Source organism: Phyllobates terribilis, unplaced genomic scaffold (assembly GCF_046119375.1).
Source record: "Phyllobates terribilis strain yellow unplaced genomic scaffold, ASM4611937v1 Scaffold_1__5_contigs__length_1240528914, whole genome shotgun sequence".
NCBI lineage: Eukaryota > Metazoa > Chordata > Amphibia > Anura > Dendrobatidae > Phyllobates > Phyllobates terribilis.
Window position 1 is genome coordinate 965,805,465 of NW_027362761.1, and position 23,646 is coordinate 965,829,110.

The 23,646-nt window shown below is 41.3% G+C and overlaps 1 protein-coding gene across 4 annotated transcripts in view; it reads right to left on the reverse strand.

The window, feature by feature from the left end:
- Positions 1-23,646, reverse strand: part of SH3D19 (SH3 domain containing 19) — a 137,824-nt gene that overhangs the window by 19,791 nt on the left and 94,387 nt on the right. For 2 of the 4 annotated variants that reach the window (XM_073642525.1, XM_073642527.1), the window contains exons 5-15: positions 23,096-23,231; positions 18,869-19,052; positions 15,750-16,721; positions 13,495-13,602; positions 10,732-10,832; positions 10,485-10,543; positions 9,988-10,243; positions 7,173-7,241; positions 6,740-6,880; positions 4,614-4,680; positions 1,575-1,705 (exon numbers count right to left, since the gene is read on the reverse strand). In XM_073642525.1, coding sequence (XP_073498626.1) covers positions 1,575-1,705; positions 4,614-4,680; positions 6,740-6,880; positions 7,173-7,241; positions 9,988-10,243; positions 10,485-10,543; positions 10,732-10,832; positions 13,495-13,602; positions 15,750-16,721; positions 18,869-19,052; positions 23,096-23,231 — 2,224 coding nt within the window. Of the gene's footprint in view, positions 1-1,574; positions 1,706-4,613; positions 4,681-6,739; positions 6,881-7,172; positions 7,242-9,987; positions 10,244-10,484; positions 10,544-10,731; positions 10,833-13,494; positions 13,603-15,749; positions 16,722-18,868; positions 19,056-23,095; positions 23,232-23,646 lie in introns of all 4 variants that reach the window. The other 2 variants (XM_073642524.1, XM_073642526.1) reach the window with 1 other exon arrangement.

Here is a 23,646-nt window from a genome sequence, read left to right on the forward strand (position 1 = left end):
CAGGAGAGGCACAGAGGCACACAGGAGCGGCACAGAGGCACACAGGAGAGGCACAGAGGCACACAGGAGAGGCACAGAGGCACACAGGAGCGGCACAGAGGCACACGGGAGCGGCACAGAGGCACACGGGAGAGGCACACAGGCACACAGGAGCGGCACAGAGGCACACGGGAGAGGCACACAGGCACACAGGAGAGGCACAGAGGCACACGGGAGCGGCACAGAGGCACACGGGAGCGGCACAGAGGCACACGGGAGCGGCACAGAGGCACACGGGAGCGGCACAGAGGCACACGGGAGAGGCACAGAGGCACACGGGAGAGGCACACAGGAGAGGCACAGAGGCACACGGGAGCGGCACACAGGAGAGGCACAGAGGCACACAGGAGCGGCACAGAGGCACACAGGAGAGGCACAGAGGCACACAGGAGCGGCACAGAGGCACACAGGAGCGGCACAGAGGCACACAGGAGCGGCACAGAGGCACACAGGAGAGGCACAGAGGCACACAGGAGAGGCACAGAGGCACACAGGAGAGGCACAGAGGCACACAGGAGAGGCACAGAGGCACACGGGAGAGGCACAGAGGCACACGGGAGCGGCACAGAGGCACACGGGAGCGGCACAGAGGCACACAGGAGCGGCACAGAGGCACACAGGAGCGGCACACAGGAGAGGCACAGAGGCACACGGGAGCGGCACACAGGAGAGGCACAGAGGCACACAGGAGCGGCACAGAGGCACACAGGAGAGGCACAGAGGCACACGGGAGCGGCACACAGGAGCGGCACAGAGGCACACAGGAGCGGCACAGAGGCACACAGGAGCGGCACAGAGGCACACAGGAGCGGCACAGAGGCACACAGGCACACAGGAGAGGCACAGAGGCACACAGGAGCGGCACAGAGGCACACAGGAGCGGCACAGAGGCACACAGGAGCGGCACAGAGGCACACGGGAGAGGCACAGAGGCACACGGGAGCGGCACACAGGAGAGGCACAGAGGCACACAGGAGCGGCACAGAGGCACACGGGAGCGGCACACAGGAGAGGCACAGAGGCACACAGGAGAGGCACAGAGGCACACAGGAGAGGCACAGAGGCACACAGGAGAGGCACAGAGGCACACAGGAGCGGCACAGAGGCACACAGGAGAGGCACAGAGGCACACAGGAGAGGCACAGAGGCACACAGGATCGGCACAGAGGCACACAGGATCGGCACAGAGGCACACAGGATCGGCACAGAGGCACACAGGAGAGGCACAGAGGCACACAGGAGAGGCACAGAGGCACACAGGAGCGGCACAGAGGCACACAGGAGAGGCACAGAGGCACACAGGAGCGGCACAGAGGCACACAGGAGCGGCACAGAGGCACACAGGAGCGGCACAGAGGCACACAGACCCAGCAGCTCGGTCCTCCGTAGGGCTCTGTACAGCACCGCATTACCGAGATAATCTCACAATATCCATTGTGACAAATTGCGGCTCTGTACAATGTCAAGGTTGCATGGAGCCATAAAATGTTACACAAGTCCTACTTGTCATACTCCAGTAATACACAATCACATACCAAGATCCGGACATGATTGGCAGGAAATATACCAGTGTTTCCTTTACATTTTCCTCTGTACCATTCTCGGTCTATTTTTTCCAGCAGGTACACAATCTCCCCTGAGGTCAGACTTAGGTCATCAGCATGTTCTAAAAAGAAAGAAAAAAGAAAAAAAAAAAGTAGAAAAATTGGAAAATAGTACACTCTCATTGTAAGTATGTAACCTCACATGGTAGCTGTTATGTGTTTACAGATCTTGGGAAATTTTCCTATGATAGCTGCAATTGGACCTTATTGTATTACTGACACATAGTTGTCTATTTTTCCTCCCCTCTTCTCTCCCTATTTTGGGAGTTATTGGTTGTAGATCAGGGTGGGCACACCTGCAGCTTTCCCATTTGATATAATGACTACCATATTATTATTGTATGATATCTCTTCAGTGTTCATACTACCAAGTCTGCTATAGATCTCTAACTATACTTATCTCCATTTATGTTTCCTTTGGTTGGGGTAGTCCCCTTGGCTATATACTTGCTCAGAATACACTGTGATCTTTATCCAAAGCCTTAGGACCTTTTTGTTATTGACCCCACTATGTGCATTCATCCATATATTTTTTGTATATTTATGAGATTGTTTTTATCCTTAGTAGCCGTTTGTCCTTGTACTTACATGTATCTCCCTCCTCTTGTTTTTATATTTGTATTTGTGATCCATTTGTTTCATTCTCTTTTCTAATAAAGTATACTACAATCTTTTTCATCCATTGGATGTTCTTCGAAGTTTTTCTTCCCCTCTTTTTTGTTTTTCCTTATACACATACACAAGCAGTTCCAGGCTGTAACAGACCTATGTAGATCTGTTAAAGCCGGAGAAAACAGCAATATCTTATTACAGCATATCTTACTTTAAATATAAATTAATTAATAAAAAAAAAAAGAATTTATATTTTTTTATATTTGCTGTTTTCTAAGGCTTTAAACAGATTGACATAGGTCTGTTAAAGACTGAAACTGCATGTGTGTATATCTATCTATCTATCTATCTATCTATATATATATATAAACTCTCCCACATCTGTATGAGTGCAATAAGTAAATGCTGAATTTGCCACGAAAATCAGTTTTACAACATTAAAAGTAACCATCATTTTAATTTTTATTTTGTAAATCAATTTATTATTATGTATATCCTTTTTTTTTTTTTCAATCTTCGACATACCTACGCCTCCATTTTAGACAGAACAGCGGAACGGGACTTGTTTTATGTTTTGATATTTTATAAAAACTTTGTGGCAGCATTTTTACCTATCTATATACGGTATATATTTCTTTGTACATCACCAATTAGGTCTCAGGAGCGTCCTTGCTGCTCTTCTATGACACTAGAGAAATACATGTGCAGCAAATCCTGATATTTCTAATTTACCATATAATTCCACAATACATAACTCATGCAATCGATTCACCTCCGTATTTTCCTGATTAGATCCTCCATGACATAATTGGATTTGCATGAAATGAAACTGCAGTCTCTCCACTTTTACAAACCATGCTATGGTCTAGATTACTGTATGTGGCACTGGTGCGTATTTTGTATTGTATGTGTATCTGAAGGATTATTTAGACCATTTCCATAGAAAGATTTCATGATAAAAACAGGTGGCGCTTTTTGAAGTTTAAACACTGAACACCAGGGGGCAGAGTTGCTGATCACCGCAATGAACCTAAAACTGATACATACAGCTACAATTATTCACTCTTCTAAAGCTATTAGTACAGCTGCTAGAATAAAATTGTTTTACGTGCTGCATATTACTTATCAGTCTCATCACTATTTGCAAACTTTTCATTTTCAGATATATATCACAACAGATCTAGATAATTTTTTGTAAAAAAAAAAAAAAGTTGAAATGATACAAATGATCGCCCTGTGCTCCTTATATAAGAGCTCCCCAGTGTTCACACAGTAAAGAGGCTGCAGAGTCTGTGATAATCCACAGGACTTAATCCCCCGTCACACTAAGCGAGATCGCTGCTGAGTCACAAGTTTTGTGATGCAACATCGACCTCAGTAGCGATCTCGCTACGTTTGACACTTAGCAGCGACCAGGCCCCGGCTGTGAGATCGCTGGTCGTGTCGAAATGGCCTGGACCATTTTTTGATCATTGAGGTCCCGCTGGGTAGCATGCATCAGTGTGTTTGACACCTTACCAACGACCTCGTTGGCGACTCAGAACTGAGACACATAGGCGTGCATTTGCGTTGCATTGTTATACAGGTCGCTACGGGTCGCCGCATCGTTGCTGCGTCGTTGGGAAGATCTGACTGTTTGACATCTCACCAGCGACCACATAGCGACGCAGCAACGATCCCTGACAGGTCGTATCGTTGTCGGGATCGCTGTAGCGTCGCTAAGTGTGACGGGGCCTTAAGATGTTTACCAATTACATCACGCAAGCCATTTATATAAAGCATGGCAAGAAAACTTGCCTATTGGATGTACAGAAATAATAGTAACTTAATTTATCAACCTTTTTCTGAGACTAACAGCTGATCTTAATCTTTCAGATAAAATATATACACACTTCAAAGTATTAGAAAAAGTTTTTGTGGTCTTAAAGGGTATGGTAGATCTGTCTTGACTGATAGCCTCTGTGCTAGGTGACTTCAGACAACGGAGCCGTTAGTCAAGCAGGAGGACGCGGTGCTGGGCGGTGAATAGAGCTGGAGTGACAAAGGCATTAACTCAAAGGTTGATCTCTCAGTAATAGAGGAATGGTCTGGCCATGTAAAGATATTGCTGGACTTGTGTTTGAAAGAGCTACATGCAAATATAAATAGTTTTGGGAGTGAAATCCTGTTGATAGTTTCCCTTTAAAAGATGGAGTATTAGATGAATGTTAAAAAACGAAAAAAAAAAAAACTAACACCTTTCAGTTCAAAACATGAATAATACTAAGGTCTCATCGGAAGGACAATGCATCAAATCTAGAATAATGAACTTTTCAGTATGTGCCAACACGGGCAGAACGCAATGGTAGCTCGGCGTACCTCCAACAAAGTCATGCAGCACCACTGCATGAGGCGTATGGCTGTCCTCCATTCTATAGGGCAAGTCCTGAAAAAAACAAGTTGAAGACAAAGTCTCAGTGGTTCAGGAATATAATAACATGAAATTAAATGCTTTATGACAGCAATTTGATAAAAAGAAAAGATGCAAAATGTACGTGAGAAAATAATAAATACGTATTATGTTCAGTTGAGCACAGAAAAACAGTGGAGGGTTGGGGTCTGGTCCTCTCCTGTTCTTTTAATAGGAATTTGATGTCCAAAAATGACGTATTATTCAAAGTGAAACACTTTGAATTATATAACAATGTATAATTTTGCTTCCATGTCATTATATTAATGAAAATCCAGCTTTCACACTGCCACTGATTGTATTTTGTACTTTTCAGCCATTGCCAGGTACACAGTGCATATTATGGTGTGTCCAACAACGCCGTATTTAAGGGAATCTGTCAGTAGGATCAACCCTCCTAAGCCGTCTATATGGGCATGTAGGTCATAAGATGTCATTTTATTCAGCTTCCTGTTATCTGATGTCTTATTGCAGAGAATGCCACGTTTTTCTTAAAGAGGTGGTTCACTATATAGTTTAATGCCCCCATCGATTTAAACCTTGTAAACAAGTCTCTTTGTAAATACATACAGCTGCCAATTGTGCCTGCGAGTGGCGCCATCGCTGACCGCTCACCAGGCATCACGTGACCCCGGCTGCAGCCTCCTCTGACATCCGCTGGTGTCACGTCACGTTCTGGATTCATGCAGGCGTGGCCCAGTGGCGTGCAGCCCCCCTGATTAAAGGGGGGTTTCACCGCATGTCACAGCCCACCATCCACTGCGCGCTTTCAGTCTGCTTTCATAGGCCGCAAGTACGCGGTAGAAGCGGTTTAAATCGATGGGGGCATTGCACTATGTAGTGGACAACCTTTTCAATATGTAAATGAGCTGTTAAGACATAAGGGCCAGGCACAGATCACCCTGAGAAGCATATTTTAAATGAAAGAGGTGTTACCAGTGTGAGACATGTAGATCAGGAGAGCAGAATGTCAGCTATTACATGTCTCACACTGGTAACTCCCCCTTTCATTTAAAATAAGGTCTGGAGACAGATTCTCAGGGAGATCTATGTCCGGCTCATAGATCGTAACAGCTCATTTACATACAAAGAAAAAACATGGATTACTCTGGAATAAGACATTGGATCGCAGATATCAAGGTATCCGTTTATTCAGCTTCCAATGACCCACGTGCCCGTATGGACGACTTAGGAGGGTTGATCCTACTTGACAGATTCCTTCTAAAGATTTTAAAGGGTGAATGCGAATAACTTGTAGCCTGAACTTGAAAACATGTCCTAAATAATAGAATTTATTGAAAAATTCCCATTTGTAAATCATGATAATTAGCAGATTTATTTATAGCAAAGTCACACGGTTAATATAGGCTAGATGTTTCTGCCACAGAGCTTTTTCAACAGTATCTATGTCAGGACAGGAGGCAGCACGGAGGTGTTAAAGATACGTCTCTAAGACTTACTGTTATGCTGACAACTCTCATGCCTTCTCAGCGCCCGTGCTGCTGACCCGACCATCTGACTATGCCTCTGTCTCGTCCTACTGCTCTGACCCGTGGGTCAGCTGCTGCAGGTCTGGGGACTGCACCCTGGAGTGACACCTGGCAACTACCTGTGGCCCAAGCCTATCCTCACCATCAGAGCCTCCAGCTCAAATCAGATAGTTGGTTAGTTATGCCCCTCCAAGGTAAGTCCGGCCCTTGGCACAGTGGGTCCACACCAACCATGTTACTGTAAGCTCAGGCACTGGACCCCGCTGATAAATCAGGGCCCAGAGACCCCAAGTCCAATGTACAAGTCTTGAACGAGTAAGTCCCTGCTCAATGTGAGCGTCAAGACCAGCTGATTTAGGGGATCAGTGTGGTGGCAACTCAGCTACAGGAACTGTCCATATCAGTCTCCACCTGTCCCACATCTCATCCATGACAGGTCATCCTTTCTCCGGACTGTACATTTTGTATATAATTGCTTTCTTATAAGTCAATATAATATGATTTGGGGAAAAATATTTAGAGCTCTCGGAGGAGGAGAAACCTACCTTTTGCTTGTTTTCTGAGCTGTCATCGAGTGGAGTGATAATCTTCATGTTAGTCACTTTTACATCCCCGATTATACCTCCCTTTTGACAATGGACATAGTTATTGTCTTTTTGCTCCAGCAGCACCAGCACCTCTCCACGCTGAAAGTATTAGACAAATAAGAAAAGAAATGGAAAGCTGTAAAGACTCGTGGCATGAACACATCAGGGTTCTTCATCTACGTATAAAGCAGGGACATAACCATAGGACGTACACCTACAGTAGGTCAGGGTCCCTGGGTTAGGTATGCTTTGGGGCCCAGGATATACAAGTTATGCTTTTGATCAAAAGTCCATTCAATGACTATCATGACCTGCTATGATAATGTGATCGATATAAAGAAGGTATTCTGCTACTATAATGTGCACATTATTATGTAGAAGTAGGATTTACCTTACACGACAGCTCTCCGTGATTAGCAGATACAATATCCTTTTCAGCAATTCCATGAGGCAGAGGCAACTAAAGAAAAAAGGAAAGCAGTTTCACTTCAGAGAACACGAGGCGTTATGACAGAGTACCTTTTTATCTATGACAATAGAATATGAGAGGACCGGATTCCTCCTGGTCTTTGTGCATTTTATCCTGGAGTAAAAATGGTTGTAACATTGTTTTTTTTATTTGATCTTTATTCACAATTTAAACTTGTTCCTTTCTTTGCGTTAACTTTATTTGGTATCGTCTGTGGTTTTTTTGACAATGTGGACGTGGTTTTGCTTATCTAGATGATTAAGCTTAAATCATCAATTGCGAATTTTTGAAATGTTGGAATACAAAATCTGTCAATTTTTTTTTTTATGCAGATTAAAAATAACGTGTAGCATGTTAAAGGATCATGAGACGATTTACTCTGGCGCAGTGGGTAGCATTGTAGCCTTGCAGCGCTGGGGTCCTGGGCTCAAATCCCACCAATGACAACATCTGCAAGGAGTTTGTATGTTCTCCCCGTGTTTGCGTGGGTTTCCTCCAGGTTCACCGGTTTCCTCCCACACTCCAAAAACATAGTGATAGGGAATGTAGATTGTGAGCCCCAACGGGGACAGTGATGATGTCTGCAAAGCGCTGTGGAAATTAATGGAGCTATATAAGCGAGTAAAAATTATAGATAGATAGATAGATAGATAGATAGATAGATAGATAGATAGATAGATAGATAGATGCAGAAATGACAATGAATACAAAACAAAAGTCATTTAAAAAATGCAAAATGATGGATAGGGGACTTTATTTATTTATTTTTTTTTAAATATACTGACATATACCAGTCAGGCGCAGGTCAAAGGTCTGACTACCTGGCCCTCTGTGGACATGTTTTTCCATGTATAACAGGAAGTATCTTTCCTCATATGATAAACGCAGGAAAAAGAAAGTCACAGTGTGATCCTAGTCTTACTGAAAATTGCTTTGTATAGTAGATTTATTGTATTCTGTACATAAAACATAAAACTAAGCAATTTCTCTTTTGGAAATCTTTTCCTCTGTGCTGAAGAAGAAGCAATGTGTGACCCTGACCAAATAATGCTTTTGCTCGCATAAGATCTGTGATTTGTCTTCATACACACTTTATAAAAGTCCAACATCAGCAGATTGCAATTTACACAAAACAAAAAATATTAATCCCCTTGTAATTGTACCAGCGGACAAAGAGGGTAGGGGGCGCTGTGCATGTGCAATGAAGAACCCTCCCCATTGGTGGACCCAGGAAGGCGGAGAATAATGTTCCATCCCCAATGAAGGACTGCACATAAGGAATTAATTTTTTCCCTAATATGACACAAGTTGGGGATCCAAGCTAATTGGACTTGTGCACATTCTGACCTTGTCCTTAAGAGCAGAAAATGACTTTCTTTCAGAGAACTGCTAAATATAGAACTTACCTGGTTTTTACATTTGGTTTTTATAACTGTTACTTGCACTTTTTATGCATGTCTGTTATGTTCCTACTTTTTATACATAAGCACTGTACCCTTTGTGTATTAAGGCCTAAAACTTTAATTGCTTTAAGTTGTTGCCCTGAAGAACCCAAGTGTCTATGTAAAAACTAATTGGTAGTTTGTGCATGTGACCTGTGTATGGCCTGCGGGCAGTGAGTACGCTGTGGGCATGACATTGGGACTTACTGCCCTTTTGGTAAGTGGTGGCAGCATTGAGCGTCTTGGGTGTGTGGACTGGTTGGGGGTACTTTCTATGTTCTGAGTGAAGGGCGAGTGACAGACTTGAGCTGTAGAATGACGTGGACCCCTTTATAGTTTTCCCATCCCACGTCACGCAGGCTGAGTGAGGACCTGACTTTGAAACGGTTTCTAGGGCAATTTTTTTCCTTTACAATCTGTATTAAAAATAAAAAATGAGAAATCTTGCAATTTTCACACTGACCGCTTGGGCTTTTTTTAGACTCTAACTTCCTTTTGTTTCAGGAAACAACAAATGCACGTAGCCAAAATGAACAGACCCAGGCCCTAGCTTTTCTACTGAATTGTCTAATGTGCCTGCTGTACAAATGACATTGTGAAAAGAGAGGGAGCAGGGTCAGCTGTGATATTACCTATTGTGAATGGTGGATCCTGCGTATTGAGGTGTTACCTGTCACTGTAATCCTGCCTTTGATGATAACAAGCCTGCTGAAAACTCTTCCTGAAAGGACAGGAAGAATGACTCTAAAAAAGCCGAGTGGTCAGTGTTAAAATTAGAAGATTAACAATTTTGATTTTTAATAAAGATGATGATATGAAAAAAAAAACATTTATTAAAAAATTTTTTTAGCAATGTAACACAAAAATCTGATTTAATCAATTGGTCAGTTTCAGATAATCGCTTTCCTTCAACAGAAGTGGCCTTTTTCAGCAGGATAGCACACTTGCCATGCTACAAACAATGGTCAGGATTAAGTGAAGGCAAAGTCAACACCATTAACTCTCGATCATGTTCATCCAAACTATACAGATCCCATTCTGATCAAATACTTCTTACATGTGCTGAAAGTTCAATTCCTGAAAGCTCCAACTTGCAATTTACAGGAGTTAAGGGACCTGCTGGTCATCTGCCAGATCCCACAGGACACCTTCCGTGGTCTGGTGGAGCCTATGTTTTGATGGGTTAGAGCTGTTTAGCAGCACACAGCACCAACACAATAGCAGGAAATTCTCGCAGCAATACATACTAATGTAGTACTTCACACTTTCGTCCTGTGGTGGTATAGGGGCCTTACCGTGTACTTGTTATATAGCGGATGTCCAGGCTTAGGTCGAGGAGGTAGATCTGGTTGCTGTCTTTTTAACACTTGACTTTTTGATCTGTTGAGCCCAGATACATTTTGCTTTGCACCCATGCCCACATCAGAGGATGATCGGGGAAAGGCATCTCGATTTGAGGCATTTTTGGAGATTTTGGGGGGTGGAGGTCTTCCGGGCGGTCCTTTCTGAGGGGGTGGCTGTGGAGTGTCTATCACTTTAACACCAATTGGTCTAGGTCAGAACAAAGAGTAAGATGAAGTAAATCAGAATGCATGAAAAGTTTCAATAAAGAACCTGGGAATCACATGACAACTCTAAATGGGATGCAAGGAAAACAGTACAAGACTGAAGTTTTAATTTCTTTCATTTATGTATTGCTGTTTACAGCTCACATGATATAGACACTTTAGGAGAATGACACTTGACCAACACAAAAACAACCATTATGTCATCTTGACACATCCCTCCCTACCTGGTAGGTAATACTGGCTTAGACCATGTCTCTTCTCCATTATCAAATTGCTCCCATTCCTAAAAAAAAAAAAAAAAGAAATAAAAAATACTAAACTGTATAAATGTCCACATACAATATGCAAAAAAAAATTAATTAATTAATCTATGCAACATACGCTGACACTCCACTACCACTGCATCCAATAATACAGCTGTATCACATCTGATGACAAATGCTGCCATACAAATAAGTATATGACATCTACCTTTCTAACTGTAGGACGTGCCCTTGCAGTTGGTTTACTGTATAGACTTCCAACTGGCTTTTCTGCCGGAAGTGGTGGAGGGGTCTGAAGTTCTTCACATGCTGTGAATAGAAAATATTACCACATTACTTTATTTCCACTAATATTGGGAACCCAATACTCCCATAAAGTATAATGGAGAGTGACTGCACACATGCAGGCAGCCACCTTCCCCGTGGCAATGAAGGACACAGGACCCACTTGTTGGGATTGTGTAGGTTTCACCATTGAACTCCATGATCAGATACACTTTATCTACTATAATAAGACAGTAATTTGCAGTGGGCACAGGTAAAGGCAAAATATGTTCAGACTGTGGCCTATGGCCGAGTTCACACATCCGTGCTGACCGGTGGATGGGATCCCTGAGAACTGCCCCTTACCGCCTGATACCCATGGCTCTTCCTTTGATTAGATGGCCTGGTGACACGTCATCAAGATGTAAATGGGATGGTTTATCAGGCAGGCTAATCAAAAGAAGAGCTGTGGATGCGTGAGGTAGGTTTTCAGGGCTCCCATCCAGCAGGCACAGATTACTGACCTAGCCACTAGACTGGATCCAGCAAATTGATTTGCACCAAATCTACTAGCTTCACATGCATGAAAGGTCTGTACAATGGACCAGACTAGTGCAAGCTGAGATTTTTTTCACATGGACCATTGATACTCAAATACTCATCTCAACGAGCCCGAAGTGATGGAAAAAGCAAGGGTTCCCGAGTCACAAACGAGCATACTTTATTACCTCACCAGAATTTCTTTGAGGGCAGTCTCCACCTTCAACACACCTCTCTATCATAATGGTCACATCAGTAAGGTTTATACACCATGATCTATCAATGCACAGTAATCTAAAGATAAGCCAAATACATTAGCATCCAAAGCTCAGCTGATAAAATTTATATTTCCACTTACAGTTAGGTCCAGAAATATTTGGACAATGGACGAATCGCTGTGATTTGGGCTCTGCGGGCCACTATTTTTTATTTAAAATTAAACAACTGAGATGCAATTGAAGTGTAGACTTTTAGGTTTAATCAAAGGGGTTGAACAAAAATATCCTGTGAACCATTTAGGAATTGCAACCATTTTTCTACAAAGCCTCATTTCAGGGCTCAAAAGTAATTGAATATTTTATTTATGATAAAGTTAATCTGCCCAGTTTTAATACTTGGTAGAGAATCTATGGACTTCGTACTATGGACGTCACCAAAACACCGGGTTTCCGCCTTTGTGATGCTTTGTCAGGCCTTTACTGCAGCTGACTTCAGTTGTTGCTTGTTTGTGAGTCTTTCTGCCTTAAATTTTGTCTTAAGCATGTGAAATGCTACTCGATGGGGTTGAGATCTAGTGATCACTCAGCCTTTGCAGAATATTGCACTTATTTGCCTTGTCGCAGTATGTTTTGGGTCATTGTCTATCTGTACTGTGAAACGCCATGCAATCAACCTGGCAGCATTTGGTTGCATCTAAGCAGAAAGTATCGCCCTGTATATTTCAGAATTCATCCAGCTGCTTCTGTCTTCAGTCACATCATCAATAAACACTTGTGACCAACGCCATTGGAAGCCATGCATGCCCATGACATCACACAGGATGTGTTGTGCTTTGGATCATGAGGTGTTCCAAAGCCTTCTCCATACTTTCTTCTTCCCATAATTCTTGTAAAAGTTGATCTTAGTTTCATCAGCCTAAAGAATGTTTTTCCAGAACTGGGCTGGCTTCTTTAGATGTTTAGAAGTCTAATCTGGGCTTTCTATTTTTAAGGCTGATTAATGGTTTGCAGCTTGTGGTGAATACTCTGCATTTGCCTTCATGAAGTCTTCGCTTTATGGTAGACTTAAATACTGTTAATTACTGGAGAGTGTTCTTCACTTGGGTGGATGTTGTGAAGGGGTTTTATTCACCATGGAAAGAATTCTGTGATCATCCATCAGGGTTGTCTTCCGTGGATGTCCAGGCCTTTTTGAGTTCCCAATTTCACCAGTGCGCTTTTTTTTTTTTGCAGAATGTACAAAACTGTTGATTTGGCTAATCTTAACATTTCTGTGATCTCTCTGATGGATTTCTTCTTTTTTGTCAGCCTAATTATGGTCTGTTTCTCTTCCATTGAGCGCTCCCTTGACCACATGTTCTGGGTTCAAAGCAACAGCTTCCAAATGCAAATGCCACACCTGGAATCAGCTCCACGTCTTTTACCTGGTTGATTGATGAGGGACTAGCCCATGCAGCCCATTAAAGAGCTTTTGAGATAATTGTCCAATTACCTTTGGTTCCTTGAAAAAGAGGCCACTACATATTGTAGAGCTATAATTCCTAAACCCTTACTTCAATTAGTATTTGAATACCCAAAAATTGAAGCTGAGTCTGCACTTTAAGGCCATACTAATTATATAACTGTATCTTGAATAAGTTTTAGTAAACAGATAAAATGCCAAAACTTGTGTCACTTTCCAAATATTTCTGGACACTGTATTTAAGGAATTAGGTTTATGAAAAAAGCTACTGTATGTAGTTCACCTATGACCAGATTAGCTGTACTTCTACATATTAGCACGAGTACTACTTGTTAGGTCCTGGACAGCCATGTGAGTCACAGAATGAAATTGCAAACTCTAGAGTGAAGTCACATCACTCAGATGTAGTGTTCAGGAACACAACAATCATTAAATAATCACGATGAATATTTGTGCAGAAAACGAAGAATCTTATTGCAATGCTCACATTTGCCTAATTTGCCAGAGATCCGGATGACTGTAGGCTTTCTCAACACGGAGGGAGGAGCTGGCTGCTCCTTCTCAGCTTCATCCTTGGAAAACAGCTGGAAAGGATCTGAAGAGAGAAAACATTTTCCTTACAGTTTGGAATGTGGACACGATAACAGCAAACACAGAGCCCTGAACCTTGGCGTAGTGAATATTCTTGCATTTGCAGATGCTTATAAAATTTAAAGGAGACAATTGATAGTATGGCAGACATAACCACATGATCTGATTATTGGCACCCAACCACTCTCGAGTAAAAGAGGGCCACCTCCCTGTTGTTTGTGGGGTAAAGGGGACTTCTGGCACCTATACTTAGCCCCTGAGAATTAAAGCCATCTAAAATGTATAAAATTAATGACCAAATAGATTTCTCTTTTTTAAACTCCAGACAGAACAATTGGCAAAAACGGAAACTCCATATACATATCCCAAACAAATGCATTTGTTCCAGAGAAATCAACTATCCCACTATTAGCTAAGACAAGCAAGACACAATTCTAAACGTACAGTAAACTTATTTGTATGTTTAGAATATGGAATCCACCTATACAAAAGCAAAGTCCCTGTAATAATTGCTCTGAACAATCTTTGAATGCGAGATGATTGTGTGTAAAGCATAAGAAAAATCTCTACACTTGTCAATTGTTCCAGGGCAGCAGCTGTTTAAGCTATCAAAAAGGAGCATAACATGAAAAACAGTGTCTGAACGCTATGTCCGTGCTGGTAAATTACCATTTTATGCTGGCCCCAAGCAGGGGGTTGCTAGAACTGTACTGGCAACAAAGGTCACACACTGGACAAATATAGAAAAGCCAGCAATGGTCCATTTTTTTGTTTATTGATACTAATTAAATTAATGTTAGCTGAACAATGCAAAAGCACAATAGGGTCTTATCCAAGTATTAAAGAGAAAACAAAAGGGAACGGGTGCTCACCTTAAGGGGTTGTGTGAGACACAACTTCTAGAAATGCATAAATCACAGCCACACACACAAATGTGCCAAGGGCGAGAGAAGTATGTGCCAAGCCACGATGAGATAAAGAAATGATGTTTTAATGTCAACGCGTTTCGGAGTCACTCCGACTCCTTTAAGACAAACCCCCAAAAAATCCTGAATCCTGGTTTGTCCTGAAGGAGTTGGAGTGACTCAGAAACGCATTGACATTAAACCAGCATTTCTTCATCTCATTGTGGCTTCTCATTTAATCAGCAGCGAAGGATACTTCCATCGCCCTTGCCACAGTTTTAAATTAATGTAGTTCAGTCAAGTTTTAACTATTAAATATTTGGAGGTTTGGCTTTATAGAGCATTCACAACATACAAAAAAAGAGAGGCACAAACTGGAAGATTTTTTTTTTTTCCCCATAAGTGAATAATTTCTGCATGGGAAATGCTTGCTGACTTAATCCGCTATCCAACTGAATGGATAATGTCCATAGCAGATAATTATTGTCCAATACATTTCCAAACTCATGGAATAGATTTCCAACATTCCAAATTCGCATCCCAAATCATGCAGATTATCCGTAGATCAGTGAACATTTTAAAAGGAAGCTAAGTGCATAAAATAACCTACTGTTTAAATGAGTTTTTGTGTGTTAAATGTATTTTTTGTTTAAATGAAAGTTTTTTTCATCAGGATATGATCTTCATTAAAAAAATCAAACTTCGTTATCTTGTAATTTTCACACTTGCCAAAGGGACTATTTAAGACTAATGTGCTGTGCTTTCAGGAAGAATTCACAGTAGTCTCCTTTATCAGCACAGGCAGGATTACAGTGACAGGTAACACCTTTATACACCACTGATAACACAGGATCCACCTATCACAATATAAGATGTCAGCTGACCCTGCTCCCCTTCACCTACAATGACCTTTGTACAGGCTCATTAGGTGCCTCAATACAAAAAGATAGCATCTGACTCTGTTCATTGTAGCTAATGTACATGTGAGTTTCTTGAAACTACAGGAAGTTACAGTTTAATAAAGCCCTAGTGACCAGTATGAAAATTGTAAGATTTCTAATTTTTAGAATAAATATTGTGATATATAAAAAAAACAAATGCATTTAACAAAAATCTGCTTTAAAGGGAAACGGTCATCAGGAAATAACCTATTTTTTTAAGGAAAGAATCCTATCCTTGCATAGTATTGCACATACAGCAAAAAAAAAAAATGACCACTGAATACAAAGTTACTATTGGTCCTTACCAACGTTTGCCTTTGCATCACCTATGACTTCTGGACTGTGCAGGACCGGCGTTAACACATCATCATCAAAGCTGATCAAGTCTAGGTCACCAACTGACTTGCTCTGCACTACTCTGGCTGCAGGTGTTTCCATGGAGTTAAATGCTTTGGCTTGAGAAGCTACAGAGAATTTTGGAACAGGAACGAGGGGTTTGGCTCCCACCGATACCGAAACAAGGTTGTCAGCTTGACTGGGTTTTTTAGGCAGCAGAGGCCTGGGCGCAGGAACTGGTAATTTTCTCTCAGACTCTTTACTGTTGCTTCCCGACGTCCCAACCAGACCATCAGGGAACTCATTACTGTTGCTTTTTGAGAGATTCGGCTTTGGTTTCTTTGGCAGGTCTGGTTTGATCACCCCACTGCCATCTTGTAGACTTGATAGTACAAGCCCGTCTCTTGGCACAAATTTTGGTTTGTTGTCTTTCCCAGGGTCCCATTCACCAGGTATTCTGTTGGATAATGGTTTGGGAGCTAATACAGGCTTTGTGGTGACAGCACCCCTTGTGTTAATGGAACGTGGTGCGACTTCTGGTCTTTTAGGTTCTGAACTTTCACCTTGGGACTCAAAGGCTTTAATCCTTGACACAATACTGTTTTGGCTTCTTTCATGGCTCATATTGTTCATTTCTAATAGGTCTTCCAGAAAATTATCATCAAAACCAGAACCAGACTGGCTGGAATGAAGTTCTTCTTCGGATGTACTCTGGAAGAAGATCTCACTGCTCCCTTGATAAATACTTAAATTATTGTTTATTACAGGTTTAAGATTAGATTTTGTCCTTGGCCTTGGCACTGGGTATCTGGTGACATTTGATTCTTCGTATCGGGTGTTAGTCCCAGCAGTGATACTGACTGCTATCTGGAGGGCACTGTCCTGAACATTATTTGTCACAAAAGGTATTGACTGTCGCGATCTCTCAGTTGTCCTTTGAACTAATAATTAAAACATGAAAAGCACATTACAAAAAATTACATTTTATACAATTTCTTAATCATCAAAGATTCATCTAGATTTCTTCAATCTTATAAAGTAAGCTAAACTATCTATATACATGTAAGGTGTACCTGTCATTCACAATGTTTTTTTTACATTTTTTTTTTTTTTTATAGATGATACCACCTTAAGCATGTGGTAGATCGGTAGGGGTAAGGGTGCTGAGACCACCACCAGCTGTGCAATTTTGCACAATCTTTTAAGAAATAGGTGGGGGTCTCAAGACCTTGCTCCTCTCCAATTTCTCAAAAGACTATACAAAAATGCACAACAATCAGCTCCTCCATGCACAGAGCAGTGTACGGCTCAATGAAAAATCTATGGGTTTGCACACCACTGCACATACAGCAGCTTCTTCCTGCGGAGCTGTGCTCTTTTGTATAGTCTTGGGAAATTGGAGCCAGTCTCCGGACCGACACTCCTATAGATCTACAGGATCTTGAAGGGGGCATCACAAATAAAAAAAAAAAAAAAAAAAAAAAGAAGAAGTGTAATTGATAGGTTCAATTTAACCGATACAGTGTATCCTTGGTAATATACTAACGTGGCAGAAAATTAAAGGTTGTCCTGTCATCAGATATTAATGACCTACTCAGAGGATAACTTATCAGTTCAAGACCACCCCATTGTCCACCCATAATTTTGGCATTTTTTTGTGATACCTGGGGTTTCATTTTATGACATTTTCATACACTTGTTTAGTATTTTGTCTTGCTAATATCGAGAGAGATCGGTGGGAAAATAAAAAATGTGAAAATCAGATACACATTTCCTTTATGGCCACAAAGGACTTTTAAAATTAGCTCCCCTTAGCATAAGAATTATTTTGATATAGCGGACACATTATTTATTTAATGGGGGCGAGGCTAGTGACAGGTTTGGGTTGGCAGCAGCTTTTATGATTATTTATTTCCATGCTTCTTATTTTTAATTTATTTCACAAATTGTGCCACCCATAATGTCCATTTGCAGGCCATTTCAACATTTAATTACTGTTTTGTTTTTTAATTGGATTTCTTCTGTAACTGAGATTGGTATATAACCCCATTTTCAGGGGAAAGTCAACCTCCTGCCTGCGCAGCAGAGCTGACAGACTGCTAATCTCTCCCTACATCCAGTGTCACATGGCCATTGGGTTCAGAAGAGGAATCTCTGTGCGAACTCCCTATCCTATATACACAGTGCTTGTTCAGCACTATGTATACAGCGATTGGGAAGGCAGAGGTGGGAATAAACCCTCTATGCCTCTATGGGGTTTCTGGCTCAGTCTCCAATTGGCTCCCACATCTGCATGATCTCGTGCTGCAGCTATAGCATGCAGTGAGGTTTTAAAACGTCTCTGCAAAGTATGATGCGGACAGCTTGGATGCTTCAAAGTCTATGGGTGGTCCAGAAGTTGTCAATATCAGATATGGGGGATGTGTGGATGTATGCGATATTTAACACCCTCACTGATTGTTATAAATTCTAGCAGTGGCTGGATGTCAATACATTGATTGGAGCTGCATGGCATAACTCCATTCAATGTGTAGAGGCTGCTACTAGGTACTGCAGAACAGTTCCTATTCAAGTAGCCTTGCCATACTTCGATGAGCTCATTAAAGGTGAACCAGTTCTTCCCCCACGGCATTAGACTCAGCCACCCAGACATGGCTCTTCACTAATAAAGGGGCAAACTCCTTTAAACAGGCTAACTGTAGAGTAGTTTTTGGTTTGGCATTTATCCCTTGCCATTTTGCAAGGTTTGATTAAGATTAAGAGAAGTTCATTGAATTAAAGGGAAACCACTTCTCCTAAGTGGTACTTGCAAAATTGTTTACCTTGTTCTGCGAGAGAGCAATTTGCATACTTTTCTCCAATGTACCATTGCCAGTAAAATTCCTTACTTAGCTAGTCTCTTTAAGTAGAACCAGTACTTCCCCCAGTAACAGTATAGTGACTTCAGTTATCAAGGCAAATATCATGGCAATGTTACACACCTCAGTTTAAAAAAAAACAAACTGTAAAAAAACTTATGTACTGTGTCTTTAGTGATTATCAAGCATTTAAAAGTATTTTTTTTTATTAGTAACCAAAACAAACCTACCTGTGGCTTGATCACAAGTAACCGGCTGATGAATTACATTATTGCCTGGCCCTGTGTAATCATCTTCCAAATGAAAGTCAGTTTGTGTTGCACATGAGGATGTCCGCCTGGGTTCAACATTAGAATTGCTTGTGGCTACTTGCACTTGTGTGATTTCTTTAATTACCTGTTCATAGGATGGCGGCTGCTGAAAACATGCAAAAAATTGTCACAAACTACTTTTTTTTTTTTTTTTTTTTTTAAAAGTTTGTTAGGTTTTGCAAACTGCCAAAACCAGCAGACAAGTAGAAATGGGCTTCACTAAAGGATACTTTTACAAGTTTATTTATTTTTAAACACACAATATATTTGGTGCATAGGTAGATCCATTTTGAGGATGAGACGTCATATGTGCATTTAAGTGGAAGCAAGTCAACAACTCAAAAAGTTCTTCAGTTGTAAAACAGCTAAAGGTTTGCCAAAAGAAAACACTTTAGCCCACTTTGCCCAAACAGAAATCAATGGGAATCTTAAAAACCATATATATATATACAGTCATATGAAAAAGTTTGGGCACCCCTATTAATCTTAAGCTTAATGTTTTATAAAAATTGGTGTTTTTGCAACAGCTATTTCAGTTTGATATATGTAATAACTGTTGGACACAGTAATGTTTCTGCCTTGAAATGAGGTTTATTGTGCTAACAGAAAATGTGCAATCTGCATTCAAACAAAATTTGACCGGTGCATAAGTATGGGCACCCTTATCATTTTCTTGTTTTAAATACTCCTGCCTACTTTTTACTGACTTACTAAAGCACTTTTTTTGGTTTTGTAACCTCATTGAGCTTTGAACTTTATAGCCAGGTGTATGCAATCATGAGAAAAGCTACTTAAAGTGGCCACTTGCAAGTTGTTCTCCTGTTTGAATCTCCTCTGAAGAGTGGCATCATGGGCTCCTCAAAACAATTGTCAAATGATCTGAAAACAAAGATTATTCAACATAGTTGTTCAGGGGAAGGATACAAAAAGCTGTCTCAGAGATTTAACCTGTCAGTTTCCACTGTGAGGAACATAGTAAGGAAATGGAAGAACATAGGGACAGTTCTTGTTAAGGCCAGAAGTGTCAGGACAAGAAAAACATCAGAAAGGCAGAGAAGAAGAATGGTGAGATCAGTCAAGGACAATCCTCAGACCACCTCCAGAGAGCTGCAGCATCAACTTGCTGCAGATGGTGTCACTGTGCATCGGTCAACTATACAACGCACTTTGCACAAGGAGAAGCTGTATGGGAGAGTGATGCGAAAGAAGCCGTTTCTGCAAGTACGCACAAACAGAGTCGGCTGAGGTATGCAAAAGCACATTGGAAGAAGCCTATTTCTTTTTGGAAGAAGGTCCTGTGGACTGATGAAACCAAGACTGAGTTGTTTGGTCATACAAAAAGGCGTTATGCATGGTGGCAAAAAAACACAGCATTCCAAGAAAAACACTTGCTACCCACAGTAAAATTTGGTGGAGGTTCCATCATGCTTTGGGGCTGTGTGGTCAATGCCGGCACTGGGAATCTTGTTAAAGTTGAGGGACGCATGGATTCCACTCAGTATCAGCAGATTCTTGGCAATAGTGTTCAAGAATCAGTGAAAAAGTTGAAGTTACGCAGTGGATGGATCTTTCAGCAAGACAATGATCCAAAACACCGCTCCAAATCTACTCAGGCATTCATGCAGAGGAACAATTACAATGTTCTGGAATGGCCATCCCAGTCCCCAGACCTGAATATCATTGAACATCTGTGGGATCATTTGAAGAGGCTGTCCATGCTCGGCGACCATCAAACTTAACTGAACTGGAATTGTTTTGTAAAGAGGAATGGTCAAAAATACCTTCATCCAGGATCCAGGAACTCATTAAAAGCTACAGGAAGCGACTAGAGGCTGTTATTTTTGCAAAAGGAGGATCTACTAAATATTAATGTCACTTTTCTGGTGAGGTGCCCATACTTATGCACCTGTCAAATTTTGTTTGAATGCAGATTGCACATTTTCTGTTAGTACAATAAACCTCATTTCAAGGCAGAAACATTACTGTATCCAACAGTTATTACATATATCAAACTGAAATAGCTGTTGCAAAAACACCAATTTTTATAAAACATTAAGCTTAAGATTAATAGGGGTGCCCAAACTTTTTCATATGACTGTACATACACACACACACACACACACACACACACACGTTAAACATGACATGAAAAGAGCCTAAGGTTCAACTACAGTGGGGAAAGTAAGTATTTGATACACTGTCAATTTTGCAAGTTTTCCCACCTACAAAGAATGGAGAAGTCTGTAATTTTTATTGTAGGTACATTTCACCTGTGAGAGATATAATCTAAAAATAAAATCCAGAAAATCACATTGCATAATTTTAAATCGTTAAATTGCATTTTATTGCATGAAATGAGTATTTGATCACTTACCAACCAGCAAGAATTCTGGCTCTCAGAGACCCGTTAGTTTTTCTTTAAGAAGCCCTCCTACTCAGCACTCATTACCAGTATTAATTGCACCTGTTTGAACTTGTTACCTGTATAAAAGACACCTGTCCACACAATCAATCACACGCCAACCTCTCCACCATGGCCAACACCAAAGAGCTGTCTAAGGACACCAGGGACAAAATTGTAGACCTGCACAAGGCTAGGATGGGCTACAGGACAATAGGCAAGCAGATTGTTGAGAAGGCAACAACTGTTGGCGCAATTATCAGAAAAAGGAAAAAACACAAAAAAACACAAGATGACTGTCAATCTTCTATGCAAGATCTCGCCTTGTGGTGTAAGGATGATTCTGAGAAAGATCAGAAATCAATCCAAAACTACACGGGAGGACCTGGTCAATGACCTGAAGATAGCTGAGACCAAAGTCTCAAATAATACCGCTAGTAACACACTACGCCCTCATGGATTAAAATCCTGCAGGGCATGCAAGGTCTCACTGCTCACACCAGCACATGTCCAGGCCCGTTTGAAGTTCACCAATGACCATCTGGATGATACAGTGGAGGCATGGGAGAAGGTCATGTGGTCAGATGAGACCAAATTAGAGCTTTTTGGTACAACTCCACTTGCCGTGTTTGAAGGAAGAAGAAGGAGGAGTACAACCCCAAGAACACCGTCCCAACCATGAAGCATGGTGGGTGAATCATCATACTTTGCGGGTGCTTTTCTGCAAAGGGGACGGGACGACTGCACCGTATTGAAGGGAGGATAAATGGGGTCATGTATCATCAGATTTTGGCCAACAACCTCCTTCCCTCATTAAGAGCATTGAAGATGGGCAGTGGCTGGGTCTTCCAGCATGACAATGACTTGAAATACACAGCCAGGGCAACTAAGGTGTGGCTCCATGAGAAGCATTACAAGGTCCTGGAGTGGCCTAGCCAGTTTCCAGACCTGAACGCAATAGAAAATCTTTGGAGGGAGTTGAAACTCAATGTTGCCCAGCGACAGCCCCTGAAAGATCTGGAGAAGATCTGTACGGAGGAGTTGGCCAAAATCCCTTCTGCAGTATGTGCAAACTTGGTCAAGAACTATAGGAAATGTCTGACCTCTGTAATTGCAAACAAAGGTTTCTGTACCAAATATTAAATTCTGTTATTCTATTATATCAAATACTTATTTCATGTAATAAAATGCTAATTATGTAAAAATCATACAATGTGATTTTCTAGATTTTTTTTTTAGATTTTCTCACAGTTGAAGTGTACCTACGATAAAAATTACATTCTTTGTAGGTGGAAAAACTTGCAAAATCGTCAATGTATCAAATACTTATTTTCCCCACTGTATGTAGCCCAAAATGCTTAAAAAATAAAAACATTGATATTGTTTTATTCTTTTAAATTGAAAATGTCATTATACTACGCTAACCTGTTTAAGGGAAGCACATTATGTGGTCTGATTCATTCACCTTCTAGGCTAAACTGTTTGGCTATTATTAATACATGGCTATAACATTTATGAGTCTCCTGTAGTCAATAGAGCAGTGCTCCCCCATCCAGTAGTGACCACTTCGCAGTGACCACTCTATGTTGGCTATATTCATTAACAGAGTATTCGATAAATGTTACAATATGTTTTTGTAGGACAGCACACCTGTCCCCATGCTATGCTGCCCATTATACAGGATGTTCTAACAAGCCTACACTTTAAGGATACAAAACACATTAAATAAATTAAGTATTGCTCACCTCAGGGTGATGGGAGTCACTAGGCCTCCACTGTGGTGGAGGCGGTGGAGGGAATCCTAATCCCCCAGGTGGACCACCATGGAACCAAGATCCAGGACCAATCGGCTCAGCAGCAACAATGGTGATCTCGGGACGTCTGGTGAAGCAAGAAATCAGGATATTGTATGACAACTTATACCATAATGGGAACATATATCAGAACAAAATATATTATATATATTTGGACTTAGCAAGCAATTAAATTATTGAATGTCATAAAAGACAGACATGACCTGTTTTTTTTCCCCCCATCGCATCTGGAATAAGAAAGCAATTATCCGTCCTTTGCGCTATTCGCTACATAAAATGCAAAGTAAGAGAAGATAGTTACTATTACGACCAGCCAGTATAAAATAAGGATCTCATTTGTAAAATGGAAGCTAACTCTACAGGAATCACAGAAGTTAAACGCGATACTCTTCTTTCCACCATAGATTCTGCTCTGTTTAATGCTCAAGGGGCCGGTCACATGACCGCAAGTATGCGATGTGCATCATGTGCCAACTAGCTTC